The sequence below is a fragment of the Bipolaris zeicola genome (genome assembly GCF_000523435.1).
Source record: "Bipolaris zeicola 26-R-13 unplaced genomic scaffold scaffold_385, whole genome shotgun sequence".
In the NCBI taxonomy this organism is placed as follows: domain Eukaryota; kingdom Fungi; phylum Ascomycota; class Dothideomycetes; order Pleosporales; family Pleosporaceae; genus Bipolaris; species Bipolaris zeicola.
Window position 1 is genome coordinate 1 of NW_006912434.1, and position 14,187 is coordinate 14,187.

Sequence of the window (14,187 nt, forward strand, 5' to 3'; positions counted from 1 at the left end):
CCTTTCGATAGCTTTTATAATTGGATGGGTTGGAGCTAGTTGTATAGCTCGTAGAGCGTATTTTCGATTCGTTTGGCTTAGCCGTACACCTGGTCAGGGGTACGTACAAAACCAGTGGAAGTTATGCTTTGCCCTTAATGTGACTTTAAGTTCTTTATATGAATTATACGTCACCCATAAGTAGGAAAATATCACAGCCTACCCTAATCGCAGTGGTTATAACTGCTAACAAGATACTCTCGTCTTTAGGTCCATTGGTGGGGAACTGGTTACACCAACGAAATCGCGTATCCCCAGCTGTGGGTAACAGGCACTATCACCACGAACGGCACCACTGTAGCAGTGATTCCGGAGAAATCCCTTGCATGGATGGATCGTCAGTGGGGTACTGGGGGTGCGATTAATGGATGGTGGTTTTTCAATTTCTACCTGCCAAAATGGTTGGGTGATCGGTGGCTGGAGGACTCAGCCCGTTGACGATACACCCAAGGTGTCGTCATTCGCTACAGTGTTATTTCCTGATGGCCATCACGAGGTGCATGCAATGGATCCCAATGTGCATGAATCAGATTCATGGATTTCCGCTGACACCAATTTAACGTGGTATGCGAAGTATCAGCTCACAATACCTACCATTGACCTTACCCTCGATGTCAAACTCCCACACAAGGCTGGCGAGATGGCATATCTGGAAGAACCCGGCGCAGCAATAACACTCTTCGAAGGTTACGCTACTGTCTCTGGAACACTCTGCAAAGAGAACGTTACTGGATATGGCCTAGTTGAGCAGATATATTCTCTTACCGTCTAGCTCAATTCCATCTTGCGCTATAACGCGAAGATGTACCGCCATGGCCAATATGGAAAAGATAGAACCCGCGAATCTAAGACTACAGCTGAACAGCTAGTAAATCACCTCAAAGTCATTGTTAGCCCTTGCGACGCAGGAGATTTGCGGTACAGAATAATACAACCTACTCTCTTGACCTATACATTCTTCGTACCCTTTCTCATACCGTGCTATTGTGACACTGTAGACTAGCGTTGCGCGTCATCTACGGACAGTCGATTAGTAACGTTCTAAGATACCTTCTCGCTTTATAGCCAGGCGTAATAACATAACTGGTTAAGCATTATGAGACAGATAGTTATATCCAGCAGACGGTATCCAGTGATTGATCTGACCTTGTTTCCTCCAGTTCCAATCACGTATTGTGGTTAATAGGATTTTGTTCCGCCTTCAGCATAGCGTATCAGCCTGGAATGACAATATGGAATGTTCTCTAAAGTTATTCATGCTAACCTCATCAGCAGTATGGCTTCCGAGGCCGCCGATAATACTTCAAGACACCTTAAGACACCTTCGGCCCTTCCACAGCTTTTTGGTTCATCTATAAATACTCACACGCAACATTTTACCGTTTTCGTCAATAATTGCGCATGTCCATGTTCATGACGTGCCATGTAGGAATCGCATCAAGACTTTACCCGTCCTGCAGGCACATATACTCGTCCGTAGTTGATTAATCGCCTTACGCCTTCCCACAAAGGAGATGGCGGACAAGATGTTAGTTTTCTGAAGCGGGAATAACCCAATCAACGAACTGCTGGCCAGACCATAACTGGTCTCATTAGGTAGGGCTGAACTTGAGCTGTCGCATTGGGAGATATCGACCACATTAATGGGTACCGCGATGAAATGAAATTCATGGAACTTCCAGGTCTTTCCGTCGTGAGCAATAGAAAGCGGAATCAAATTCGTCGTCACCCTGATAGAGTTTCCTCCTGGTATTGAGCTATAAAACAAGCCGTGCGAGGGTAAATAAATTGTGCATTCAACGTCTGGGTGAGCTAATGGACTTTATAGCCAATTGGAAATTATAGAAGATAGCATGAGCGAGTTGCTTTCTTGGACAAGGATTTGCCCACTGGTGCTACAAGAAGGTCGATGTTGCATTGCCTTGTTGGAATGCATGATTGAGGGAGCCCACAGAGACAGTTTACTTTGGCGCAAAGAACGTGCAGCACCAGCATTAGTACGGTCAGCCTTTCTTAACGCGGTTGAGTGGATGGACATAGGGAGGGGAGGAAGAGCTAACAATGTCAGAAAATCTAGCAACATCTTCGGCTGGGCAAAGCCAATCCGAATTACGTCAATTCAACGCGCTTTTGTGACTCGAGGAAGAAGGCAAGCGCAATGCCCGGTGGATTATCAGCTTGAACTGCAACATGAGCGGTTTCAACAAATCATGAGGCTGCTAGTTTTGTCAAGGCAGGAATATGACATTTTGCCTTGTTCATGGACTGGTAGACCAATGGCTCAAAGATGCCTGTTTCCAACGCCCAGTCGAAAGAAAACACCAAAAAGCTCGATGTGGAAGGCGATGTGAAATTGATACCAGAATCCAGCAACTATAATAATGCTATTCAAAATCACGCAATTGATTGAAATAGCATGTCGCATGCTGAGCGCAGATATGCTTCGGTTAGCAAGCGCGACGGCTCACACTTAGATTTATTTGACTGTTAAATCACGAATTTTGGTTGGGAAATGATGGTGAATGGGCAGATTATCACGCGCATGTACCCACAAAACACGATACGAGCCTCGCAGTATTGACGCTTGTCATGGTACAGGGTGCCATGATGCCTCCTGGCTCATGGTAGTGTACCGTAGCGTGTATGGCGGAACGTTTCTGCGCAATCCAAGAGAAGAAACCCATCTGGAATACGATAGGCGAGATCTTGTGCCCAGCTTTCCAAGTAAGTAAGTACCATAAGACGGGCGCGGCATCGCCGATGAACCTACCCGTTTCACCGCTACTTGGCTGCCCAGCTACTTCGGAGTGAATGCGGCCGCGACCAAGTGTTGCGAACATGTATAGTGCAGAAGATACGTACTGCCTGGACTCGGGACTATGGCGTTAACATTGTTGATTGGACAATCGGATTGGAGGTAAGGATACGGCCGACAGATGAAGGCGTGGCTTGATCTCGTTTGGATGACATTCGAGCAGGGAGAGGAGAAGACGGGGGGGGGGGGGGGGCTACTAGGAGTATGGGTGACGGGTGGCAGAAGATAAAGTACACCTCGCCTTTAGCCGACGGCACGACGGCCGACTAGTCCTACTGCGGGCTAGTGACCAATCAGCACATGGACCCACCCCGTCGACTGCAGGGTCCCTGGCTCCTCCCGGCGCGGCAGAGACATTGCTCGCCCGCCCAGAATCAGTTCATCACGCCACTTTGACCCATGTCTCGCGCTACATGCTGTCTCTGTACATACATGTGTGTGTCTGTTCTCAGTCCTGCCCTGTAAATAGTCAGACCCTGCGTTTTTTCTGCATGTTGGCGCTTGCATGTGTTAGGTCATCATCAAAACTGCACACGCGCTATTCATAAACCCAGTCTGCTGACATTTTGATTTAAGTATTCATTGTGTGTGTGTGTGTGTGTGTGACTATCATTATACATACCGTAGACAGGTGCAACTAGTGCACGCCATCTTGTCAAGTTTAGAGCCCCCCGTGTCCATTAGCCCTTCAATTCCCTCTCCGCTCAGATAATTCCATGCTAGGCTCTCCCTTGACTTCAAAATCTGCCGTGACCCAGATGTTGCTAAGCTTGCTGGTTCTTGCTCCTTGACTGTTCGGAGTCCCAATCTTGATGTAGCTCGATGGGTGGCGGCCTGTACTCCCTGTCGTTTTGTAACCCAATGTTGTGGTGTGAACTACGCTGTTCGGGCTGAGGGTCAGGGACGACTCGAGACTGACAAGGAACGGCTTGAGGAATGGTATCGTCGAGGTCATGATACTAGTGACTTGTACAACCTGTCCACTAACAACTATGGGCCAGATTGTATTGAGTAGATTGTTGTCCTGCAAGGAGAGGTCCAAGATGAAAAGGATTTGGACGGCCGATGCTGCCATGACACTTTGTGTTTCGTCTGTCAGTGATTTCATCCAAATATTCTTATCAAGTTAGATGAACATACATCACACGACACCAGAATCCAATTAGAAGAGTGAGCTTTCTGTCAGATCCAACTTGCAGTGGTATTACCATCAACGTAGGTACTATGGCCAGCGCCAAATCGGTAATGATGTTCATCACGGCGTTGAATGTTCGGATCCTGCGCTGTTCCATGTCAGTCATCCAAAACAAAATCTCATCTTAAAGTGAGTCTTACAAAGTTCATACATTGTGGGTTTGCAATGTCCCATCTTTGTGGCGATGGGCACTGGAAGGCTATCAGAAACACAGCGGTTACTCCCCAAACAACAGTGACTGCACTTGTTGTGTACATCATCAAGCGGTGCTTGACAACGGGTGTCACTGCCGTAAAAGGAACTAATAGCGAAAGTTTTGCAGCAACAAGTGTGAATACAAAGAGCATATCTCCAATATACATTGCCTGCAACACTTAGCATTGCATCTAGTTGATCAGAAAACCGACTTACCTTCCAAGCTTGCATAATTGTATCTTTTGGATAATCAGACTGCGAGTTTCCAATCGCTTGACCAGCAGGACTAAGAAATGTGATAGCCTGTCCTATGTCTAGAATCTTAAAACACGTAAGCTAAGGATGCACGTCGTCTGAACATTTGCTCAGTTACTTACAAGCGCGGTTGACAATATCCCGTCGGCTGTTGTGAATGGTCTTGACATAGCCTTCTTCGTAGCAAAGTGTGCCAATATAGACAGTGTTGAAAAGGCCATAAACAGCCATGCGAGGATTTGGATCAGCGGCGCCGCATGGCCTTCGTAGAATGCAGGCGTCTTCCCAGCGTCCATGGAGACAATATTCCACTTTCTTTTTTTCGATTATGGTGGCTTATGTTGTCAGTATGCGAAGACTAGTTTTCATAGGACTTGACTCTACATAAGAAACTTAGCTCCCCTGGGCTGAACAGTCCATGCTAAAGATTGATACATTTAAAAAAATCCTAGAACCGCCTGATTGCATGCGATATACGCTTGTGGCCGTTTGTCGGACTGCATTGTACTACCGACACATGCCACTCCAGCAGGTCTCGACTGTGCATGGGGCATCTTTCGGCAGATGTCAAGGGACTGCCATCTTTCATAGCCCTGTTCGCATCCGTCTGCGTCTAATTACGCCGTGACATTTTCGCCGCAACGACATCTGCATACGCGGCATGCATGTGTCGCTCTCCATTTCATTAGAAATTGACCCCTGTTGCATGCTGCATACAGTATTTTACCTGTTGTTCGAGCTCATAAAGCCTTTATCGGCGACAAGCAACTAAGTAGTGCGATCTGTGTGCGCATTGTCAACACTTAGATCGAACACTAGTTTCAGAATACGGTATCGCATACCAGACCTGACTCGAGGGTGAGACCATGACGGTTAATTAAAAGTTTGAGTTCCCGTCGACGATTGCAACCAGGATGGCGGGTTCGCGCGGCTTTTTCAACCGGTGCATAGAGTTTGGAGCACTGCAGGGGAGCGTTTTCCAATTGAGTAAGAATCGACAAACCGCCGAGTGGTCGCGCTTGAATTCAACGGCGCAACTAATTTTCCGTTCTATGCTAAGTGTAGGAGAGAAGAGCGCAATGGTTCATTTTTTCATTGTGAATGGATCTTGTAAGTTCATCTCATGTTCTGGGTTTGGTGTGCGAAACAATGCTAAGCTCGATGCTAAGCTTTGTAGACGGCGTTCGCCCAAGCGATACGTTTCCAAAGATACAAGGACCCCGCTTTGCTGCATCCCGTGTGGCAGCAATTGTGACCTGATTTTGCTGATTTTGCTGATTTCGCTGACTTTCCTGAATGCGCTTAGTGAACACCAGGGTAAACTGGGACTAACTCGCCTAAAAGCAACGGAAGGAGCCTGCTAGATCGCCGCACTGCCTGCATAGAGTTCATACATAAAACGCCATTTCTCTTGGGGCTTTCCAGGGAATCCTCGACATATAGCTTTTTCCGTCCACAACCACGCTGCCGTCATGGAACTCGAAAGTCGCATGAAATCTGGGGTAGTCGCCTCAAGCGATGAGGTATTCACTCAAGATGAGCGGGATCTCATGCGATTGGGAAAGAAACCGGTGTTGAAGCGCAATTTTGGATTCATGCAAATCCTTGGATTCTCTTGCACGGTCTTGGCCACTTGGGAGGGGATTCTTCAGTGAGTTCATGGGACTACAATGTGAACCGAACGCAGCTTGCTTACCACATGTCAGAGTCTCTACTCCAAGTTTGTTGAATGGCGGCCCCGCAGGTGTCTTCTGGGGCTATATCCTCATATGGATCGGCTCCATCTCAATCTATACAGTCCTGTCCGAGTTGTCGTCCATGGCACCTACCGCGGGTGGTCAGTATCAGTAAGCATCCCTATCGCGACTCGGATTGTCATAACTCACTAACGTATCTACAGCTGGGTCGCGTTGTTGGCACCGAGATCGTGGAGTAAATTCATGAGCTTCATCACTGGATGGGTGTCATTGATCGGTTGGCAGGCTACGACTGCCTCGTCGGCATACTTGGGTGGAGCTGTCTTGCAGAGTACAATCTTGCTAGTCAAGCCTGAATACACTCCTAAGCCATACCAAGCAATGCTGATCGGATGGGCATTGCTTGCCTTCGCCGTGATAATTAATACTGTCGGTAGCAAGACCTTGGCCCATTTCGAAGGATTAATCCTGATTCTCCACGTATTGGGGTTCTTCGCCATCTTGATTCCTATGGTTTATCTTGGAGATCACAGCGATGCTTCAATCCTTACCACTTTTGTCAATTCTGGAGGCTGGTAACTATTCCACCCCGATGATATATGTGGATCACGAACTAACGTAGTCCTTTCATTTCAACAGGTCAACTCAGACGCTATCTTTCATGGTTGGTCTACCATCCTCCATTTTCGCCCTTATTGGTGAGTGATCAATGTATAAATATAGTACAAGGTGACATGTCAGCTAACGCACTTAGGGGTCGACTCATGTGTTCACGTAAGCAATCATCCAACTGATGTTCGGCCTATTCGCTAAGCACGATTTACATAGATAGCGGAAGAAGTCAAGAACGCAACGAGGGTGATCCCGCGAGTCATCCAATTTAGCGTACTGCTAAATGGCAGTCTGGGATTTGCAATGATCGTTGCATATCTGTTCTGCCTCGGGAATCTAGACGATGTTATAAAAGAATCTGCGACGCTTGGATATGCTTACCTGTATGTATTTCTGAAGAGCACAGGATCACCGGCTGGAGCAGCGACCATGGCTATGATCATGTGGATTCTCGGAGTTTGCTGCTTGGTTGGCCTCATGGCCGCAACTTCTCGACAGTTGTGGTCTTTTGCAAGGGATAATGCTGTACCTTTCTCAGATCAAGTAACAAAGGTAAAGACCCCTCTATCAGCCGCGTATCTGGAGGCTAATAGGTGCTGAAGCTTCACCCTCGAACTCGAATCCCTGTTATCACGATTGGAATAACAGCTACAATTTCCATGCTTCTATCTACCATCGCACTTGGCTCTGTCGTCGCTTTCAGCAACATTGTAAATCTTAGTATTGGTGGCCTATATGCCTCATACTTCATTGTTTGCACCTTGCTCCTTTGGCGGCGGATCCAGGGCATTAGACCCTACAGCGACCGCGCTGTGATGGTCGGCCCAGAAACCCTCCAGTGGGGGCCTTGGAAGGTCCCTGGAGTATTCGGAATAGCCAACAACCTTTTTGCTTGTGTGTATTTGTTCGTCATGTGGTTTTTCTCCTTCTGGCCAGGTACGGCTACGGTCACTATTCAGTCTATGAACTTTAGTTCTCTCACATTTGGTGGGACTGTATTTCTAGCCGTCCTATGGTACTTCGTAAGCGGTAGGAAGACGTATACTGGACCAAGAGTTGAAGTAGATCTGGAGTAGAGTATTAGAAGAGGTTGTTAGAAACTATCGATATAATAGACGGCGAGATAGTAACCTCACGCTTCGAAGCTTAATCCAAGAAGAGTGATGACTTGGCGATCTTTAAGAGATCCATGAGAATACCCTGATCAATAAGTCTTCTCCATCATTGTGCTAATTTGCAGAGTTACGAGTAGCCATAGTGAGACCGCTATTAGATAAACTTCAAAACATGGGTAAGGGAGATTTGTCACATCAACAGATTGGGAGATGGGAAGATGGTGAAGTAACTAATTAGCAGCTCGCGGGAGTTTTGAGTGAATGGCCTAGCAAGACGATATGTGGATATGTGCAGGGTGATTGAATATATTCTTATATGAGGTTGTGTGTTGGTAGGGATAGTGTGATGAAGCGGAGAAAGTGAGCATTGAGGGACAGGGTAGAACATTGTGTAATAACACCTGTAGTTATCTTAAAAAATAAGATTTATTTAACTATTTATTTATTTATTTATTTATTGACTCCTACTCGGTTTCAGCCGCGTGCTGCGCAGCTATGCCCGGAGTGACAGGCGTGGCAGACAGCGGACGCGGTGCGGACGTTAACTAATCCGCGCCGCCCCACTTCATCCCTCGAAAGAGACCATCTGTCCCCACAAACCTGCCGTTCTTCCTCAACCACTATCTACACTCGGCCGGCAAGCTTGTCTAGATACTGGTTCCACTAACTGTATGCTTTGATTCTAGGCTCGTAGAGGCGCGTTGCCTCGTCGGTCGCGTCCGCTGTACCTACAGTCTCCCCCCAGCGCTCGGCGTCGTCTGCTCATCTCTGATCCCCACATGCCCAAGGATCTGCGTCTGTTCCATATACTCGATAGCTCTAGTGGCTAGCTGCGGCGTGCTCAGAATCTTCCTAAGGCTGTTTCTTCCGGATAGGTTGGCGAAAATGCGGTTCCGGAGGTCCTTATACTTGCTACAGCGGAGGAGGACGTGGGCAACGGTCTGCCGCCTCTCTCCACAGCTGCAGCGGGGGTCGGTAATGGTCGGGACGTGTCGACTGAAGAGAAAGTCGTTGAGGCCTATCTTCTCAGTTCGCAGTTGCACCAACAGCGCGCTTTCCCTTTTGCTGAGCCTCTCGTGGAGCTGCAGCACTTTCTTGGTGGGCGTCGGCGTGTGTCTGTATGTCGCGCGGCCTCTCTTGTCTTCCCTCCATGCGCTGATCCAAGCCCTTTCTGCCTGTGTCTTGCACCACCTCCTGAGCGTTGTTCTGAGCGGATACAACTGCGAGGGCGGGTTTGCTGGTAGCTGGCTGCGGCCGTCCTCTCTCCATCCAGTAGCCTCCTTGGCAGCCTGGTCGGCGGCCTCGTTTCCGGGGATTCCTACATGGGCCGGTATCCATCGAACGGTCACGGTTAGTCCTTTGTCCTGGAGCTCCTGGACCTGCTGCGCGATCTCTCCGAGGATGTAGGCGCCAGATCGTCCCTCCGCCTTGGCTATAGACCATATAGCGGCCTGGTTGTCAGTGTATATGGCTATACTCTTCCGTTCACCGTGCTCGTTTGCGTAGCTCCGCGCGATCTGTAGTGCCAAACTGATGCCTTGCAGCTCCGCGGCGTATACTGTCGATAGGGTGCTTGGCCCCATGTGTACAGACAATGTCTGCTGTGTGAGTGGGCATACCGCTGCGGAGCCAATCTCGCCGTCGATGCCGCTGCCATCGGTGTATATGCTAAGGCTGTTGTCTGCTGCACACTCTGCGTCGTGGCGGTCTCGGGCCTTGTCTGCATTGCTTTCGATGTGGGTGTGTGGCCCTCTCTGCCATGGAGGCGTGATGAATGGCGGGATGTGCTCTTGCTTGTCTAGATTGCGCACTTGCTTGCTCCTTAGTGCCTCATAGATCTTCTGCCAAGGACTCTTATGTGCTCTGTAGTTCTTATCCATGGCCACTAGTGGCGGTTCTCTTAGCTCAAAGCCTGCGGTTTTCGCGATGTCCCTAGACGAAGATAGTCGAGTAACTACGTCTGCGTTGTGCTTCCAGATCTGCTGTTCGATTGGAAGGAGAAACGTTTCTACGTCAAGTGCAGCCCTTGAGGTTGCTTTATAGGCTCCGCATATACTTCGCGCTGCTCTTGCTTGGATACTGCGCAGGGCATCTATCGTCTTATGCGTGTAGGCGCGATTCTTGTCGTTGAGGTTGGCGTTGGACCAGATGGAACAAGCGTACATCATTTGTGGGAGTGCGATGGCTTCGTACAGTCTGCGCATGTCTTGCAGACGGACGCCCCAGGTAGAGCTGCCGAGGCTGCTTAGCATGTGTACTGTGCGTGTTGCCTTCTGTCTGATCGTCTCTACTTGCTCTCTCCACTTTAGTTTATTGTCCAGGGTTAGCCCGAGGTACTTGCATGTTGGGGACAGCTTTATCTCGCCCCACTCTGTCTGGATGGGCGCATCGACGTTGATACGTTTGCGTGATCTTGTGAAGTGAGTTAGCTGGAATTTATCGGGAGCAAAGACAGATGCGTGTGTCGATGCCCATCGCTGTGCTTTCTCTAGTACTGTGCCTAGCACTTCGCACGTTCGTTCTGTGGTCTTGCCCCAGGCGAGGATAGCAACGTCGTCGATATATCCTACTGACATAGCGTCCGTCTGTTCGTTGCACTGCTCGATTAGGTCTGCGTTGTAGAAGAGATAGAGTATAGGTGAGAGTGGTGAGCCCTGGGGGATGCCTGTGTTTATCTCGTAGTCTTTGGATTTATACCCGTCGACTAGAATGCCGGTGTGTCTATCGCTTAAAAAGCTTGCTATCCAGCGCACTATCCTTTCGTCGACTTTGCGTTTCCGTAGGTTGTGGAGCAGCCGCTTGTGAGACACGTTGTCGAAGGCTCCCGTCACGTCTAGCAGCAAGAGACTGGCTACCTGGCCGTCTTTTCCGCTGTTCCACCGTTCATAGATCTTCGCCGTAATAGCGTGTAGTGCGTGCTCTGTGGATCGCTGCTTCCTTCCCCCCATGTGGGTCAGCGGTAGCACGTGGTGGGTTTCCACTAGGTAGCTCAGTCTCCTAGCTATCACTGCATCCATAACCTTGCCAATGGTGTTGAGTAGCGCGATGGGACGGTATGCCTTGGGCACTGCGTAGTTGGTCTTGCCGGGTTTGCGGAGGACAGCTGTGATGGACGCTCGAAATGAGTTTGGGCAGTATCCTAGCCGCAGACTCTGGTTAAAGATCCTCGTTAGATGGACTGCTATTAGGTCGATCCCAGCTTGCAGCGCCTTGTTCGTGATCCTGTCTGGACCTGGAGCTTTGAGGGGCGATGCTGCTCGGATGGCTGTCCGTACCTCCTTTTCTTCGATTGGTGGCATGTCAATCTGGCCTGTGCATGTAACATTCTCTATGTCTTCTAAGTCTGCTTTAGGTGGCTCTGGAAAGAAGACGTCTCGAAATAGCTTAGCCTTTTCCGCTGGATCTTTTAGTTCACATTGAGTGTCAGGGTGCTGTATTGTTGTTATGGATCCAATTGATTGGTCATGCCTTGTACGTGCCCACCTCGCTAGCTTCCATAGCGCGTCTGGTGACTCTGTCGCTTGCTCTATGCGGTTTCTATGTGCTTTGCGTAGGGCTTTGCTGATTATTCTCGCTTTGTGGTTCCTTGCGGCGCGGTACGCTTCCTAGGTCTCTTCCGTGTGGTACTGACTGTGTACCCTTTTTAGTCGTTTTGTCTCAGTTAGGATGGCTCTACATTCCTCAGTCCATCCTTCCCGGGTGTAGGTAGAGGGTTGGGCCTCCGGCACTGCCTTGTGTATCGCGTTCTGAATTGCGGCTGTCACCTCACCTGTGTATGCTTCGAGCGCTGTCTTTGTGAGCGGTCTTCGAAGCGGAGGTAAGGCGTGTCTTAGCGCTTTCGTGTACGCTTTCTCGTCTAGTCTCTTCCAATCTTTGCGCGGCTCCTTCTCAAGCTGTTGCACTGTAAGGTCCAACGTTGTGCTTATTGGTAGGTGATCTGAGTCGTGGTCTAGACTTCTATCTACTTCACTCTTAATAACTTTATCAATCAGTCCCGTTGTTATGAGGCAGAGATCAATCGTGGACTGCGAGCGGCCTTCTTCATATGTGGTCGTTCCTGGTGGGAGAGTGTTGTGGAGTGCGCAGTCTCCTATGATGTCTATCAGATCCTCTGACTCGAGATCGGCGACCTCTCTATTTAGCCCTCCCCATAGAGGATGATGGAGATTGAAGTCACCAAGCAGTATTTGTTCGTCCGTATGATATTGTCTTAATGCTTCTCGTACCTGTGGTAGTACGCTCTGTCGGTTGTTCGAGGTCTTCGGCGGGTTGTAGACGTTATGGATGACCAGTCTTTCTTGTTGTTGCTGGTCGTCTTTTGGGTCTATAATTATAGAGCAGATGTCTCTAGTTCGTTCCTCAAAGCGCCATCCTAGTTGGTCTATCTTCTTGTTAATAAAGAAACAGACTCTAGCTATTCCTCCTGTATGGCTTGTTGGGTAGCAAAGGTGGAACTTGTTCTTGGCTGGGTGATGTGTGGTTGTTGTGTATGGGTTTTTCCACGGCTCTTGAATGGCGATGATGTCGAAGTCGTAGATCCCTGGGTCACGTAGTAATGACGCCATGACCATGTCTCTTGACTTGCGTACGTTATACTGTAATATGTTTAGTCTATTGTGTCTGTTCATGCTTCGTTGTCAGAGTCGATTTCCACGTGCTGGCTGTTGCCGCCCTGTGTTCGCCGCGTGCTGTTCCCGTTTGCTTCCATAGCCCTCCGAGTGGGCATGATGTGCCTCTGCGGCCTTTGGCTGCCGCTCGCCTGTATCGGCGGGTTCTGTTGCTCTGCTGGATCAACGGTGGTTCCAGCGTTAGTCCTCTTCTGCCCTCGTCCGGTCTGGGATCGGTTCCTGGTGATTGGTGTTGGCTGCGTCGATACTGCGGCTTGCGTGAGTCTGCTCCTTCGGGTGGCGGTTACTGGTTCTTCTAGTGGAATTCTCCCTCCTGTCTCCGTAACCGGGTGGTAGTATGGGCGCATGTCGTATGTAGCCTTCGCTTTCGCCCTCTCCTCTTTCCTAGTAGGGCACTGGTAGTTCCATGCTTCGTGTTCGCCTCGACAGGTGGCGCACTTCCTGGGGATAGTCCGGTCGAGCTTCGACGGGCAGTCTCGACTCTCGTGTTCTTGCGCGCAGTAGCCGCATGCGATTGTTGCCTTGCACTGGGTTCCTATGTGGCCATAGTGTTGGCACTTGAAGCACTGCTTCACTCGGCACTGTCGCTCGTATCGCTCGCACTGAAAGACCTCGCCCTGCCAGATTAGGCCCTCGTCGATGATCTTGTTGGCGTCCTCTGGCTTGCTAAACTCTATAACAATGCTAGAAGCGGCTTTTGTGGGTGCGTTGCGTGTTAGCCATCCTATATACTTGATTTCTGCCTGCGGGATGAACGGCTTGTTGTCTAGCAGTAGCTGATTTCTTGTCTCTTCGAACCTAGTCATGTCGATTGTGCTAGTGCGTATGCTGTGTGCAATGATGCCATAGGTCGTGATCCGTAGAGTGGCCCTGTTGCCGACGCGGTGGACCCAATCGTCGGCGAACTGCTTTAGTGCTTCTATATCAGTGCTGGTAGCTGTCTTGATGCTAATGTTGAAGATAGGAAATCTGGTGGCTGGGAACCAGCCACTCGAGTTTCTGTCACATATATATACATTCGCAGTATCCCTATCTTAGTTAGCCAAAAAAAATCCATTATCCAACAGCTAAGATCGCCGCTCTTTAGCTGGTTTGAAGAGAGTACCTTGATGCTAGCTATATTCTCATTTCCGCTCTGCGCGATGGCGCGCTCTACGTGCGCGTTGAGGTTGCGTGGGTTCATCGCCCGCAGGCTTTGTACTGTATTGGGGTCTCTAATAGTCACGACGACTTCACGCTGCGTCTGAGAAGAAGGCATTCTAGGAACTTGTGTATTCGATGTACCTGCTAGCGTCGCGCCTCTCGCTGCCATCGCGGCATAGCTGAGCGCGCCACCTGTCTGTGGTCCTGCATTTTTGATTCGCCTTGCCATCTCTAGGCTAGCTTTACCTACCTCTGCCGCCTCCTTAGCTGCTGTCTTGGCTTCCTCTCCAGCTCTTATGTTTAGTTGTACGTTTGCAGCGATTGCATTGACGGTCTCGGTTGTGTTTTTAAGTTCAGTCTTAAGTTCTTGTTTAACGGCGTCGAGCATTCGCGTGGTATTATCTGAGGTCGCTTTGGCCTCGGTTTGCAAGATGCTAAGCGCGTCGCATACTGTGCTGAGATCGGGGGCGTGTTGCACTTTCAGTATGAATGT

At 49.4% G+C, this 14,187-nt stretch overlaps 7 protein-coding genes across 7 annotated transcripts; 3 read left to right on the forward strand and 4 right to left on the reverse strand.

Annotated features, from left to right (window-relative positions):
* Positions 1–403: 403 nt before the first annotated feature.
* COCCADRAFT_31050 (uncharacterized protein) lies at positions 404–811 on the forward strand (the record flags this gene model as incomplete). Its single annotated transcript, XM_007720028.1, has 1 exon — positions 404–811. The coding sequence occupies one exon, from the start codon at positions 404–406 to the stop codon at positions 809–811; it is 408 nt and encodes a 135-aa protein (XP_007718218.1).
* Positions 812–3,542: 2,731 nt separating this feature from the next.
* On the reverse strand, positions 3,543–4,795 carry COCCADRAFT_111604 (uncharacterized protein; the record flags this gene model as incomplete). Its single annotated transcript, XM_007720029.1, has 5 exons — positions 3,543–3,933; positions 3,995–4,137; positions 4,190–4,414; positions 4,461–4,565; positions 4,622–4,795. 5 exons carry the CDS (start codon positions 4,793–4,795, stop codon positions 3,543–3,545), a joined length of 1,038 nt encoding a protein of 345 aa, XP_007718219.1.
* A 1,176-nt stretch (positions 4,796–5,971) lies between these two features.
* COCCADRAFT_111600 (uncharacterized protein) lies at positions 5,972–7,884 on the forward strand (the record flags this gene model as incomplete). The annotated part of the gene is made up of 6 exons (XM_007720030.1): positions 5,972–6,150; positions 6,400–6,771; positions 6,836–6,894; positions 6,951–6,970; positions 7,025–7,360; positions 7,411–7,884. The coding sequence occupies 6 exons, from the start codon at positions 5,972–5,974 to the stop codon at positions 7,882–7,884; spliced, it is 1,440 nt and encodes a 479-aa protein (XP_007718220.1).
* Positions 7,885–8,799: 915 nt separating this feature from the next.
* On the forward strand, positions 8,800–9,330 carry COCCADRAFT_111597 (uncharacterized protein; the record flags this gene model as incomplete). Its single annotated transcript, XM_007720031.1, has 1 exon — positions 8,800–9,330. A coding segment is annotated over one exon (531 nt), but the record flags the coding sequence as incomplete, so codon positions are not given.
* A 470-nt stretch (positions 9,331–9,800) lies between these two features.
* COCCADRAFT_111598 (uncharacterized protein) lies at positions 9,801–10,088 on the reverse strand (the record flags this gene model as incomplete). The annotated part of the gene is made up of 1 exon (XM_007720032.1): positions 9,801–10,088. A coding segment is annotated over one exon (288 nt), but the record flags the coding sequence as incomplete, so codon positions are not given.
* A 1,977-nt stretch (positions 10,089–12,065) lies between these two features.
* COCCADRAFT_111608 (uncharacterized protein) lies at positions 12,066–12,488 on the reverse strand (the record flags this gene model as incomplete). The annotated part of the gene is made up of 1 exon (XM_007720033.1): positions 12,066–12,488. A coding segment is annotated over one exon (423 nt), but the record flags the coding sequence as incomplete, so codon positions are not given.
* A 59-nt stretch (positions 12,489–12,547) lies between these two features.
* Positions 12,548–14,187, reverse strand: COCCADRAFT_111607 (uncharacterized protein; the record flags this gene model as incomplete). Its single annotated transcript, XM_007720034.1, has 3 exons — positions 12,548–13,078; positions 13,163–13,527; positions 13,617–14,187. Coding segments are annotated over 3 exons (1,467 nt in total), but the record flags the coding sequence as incomplete, so codon positions are not given.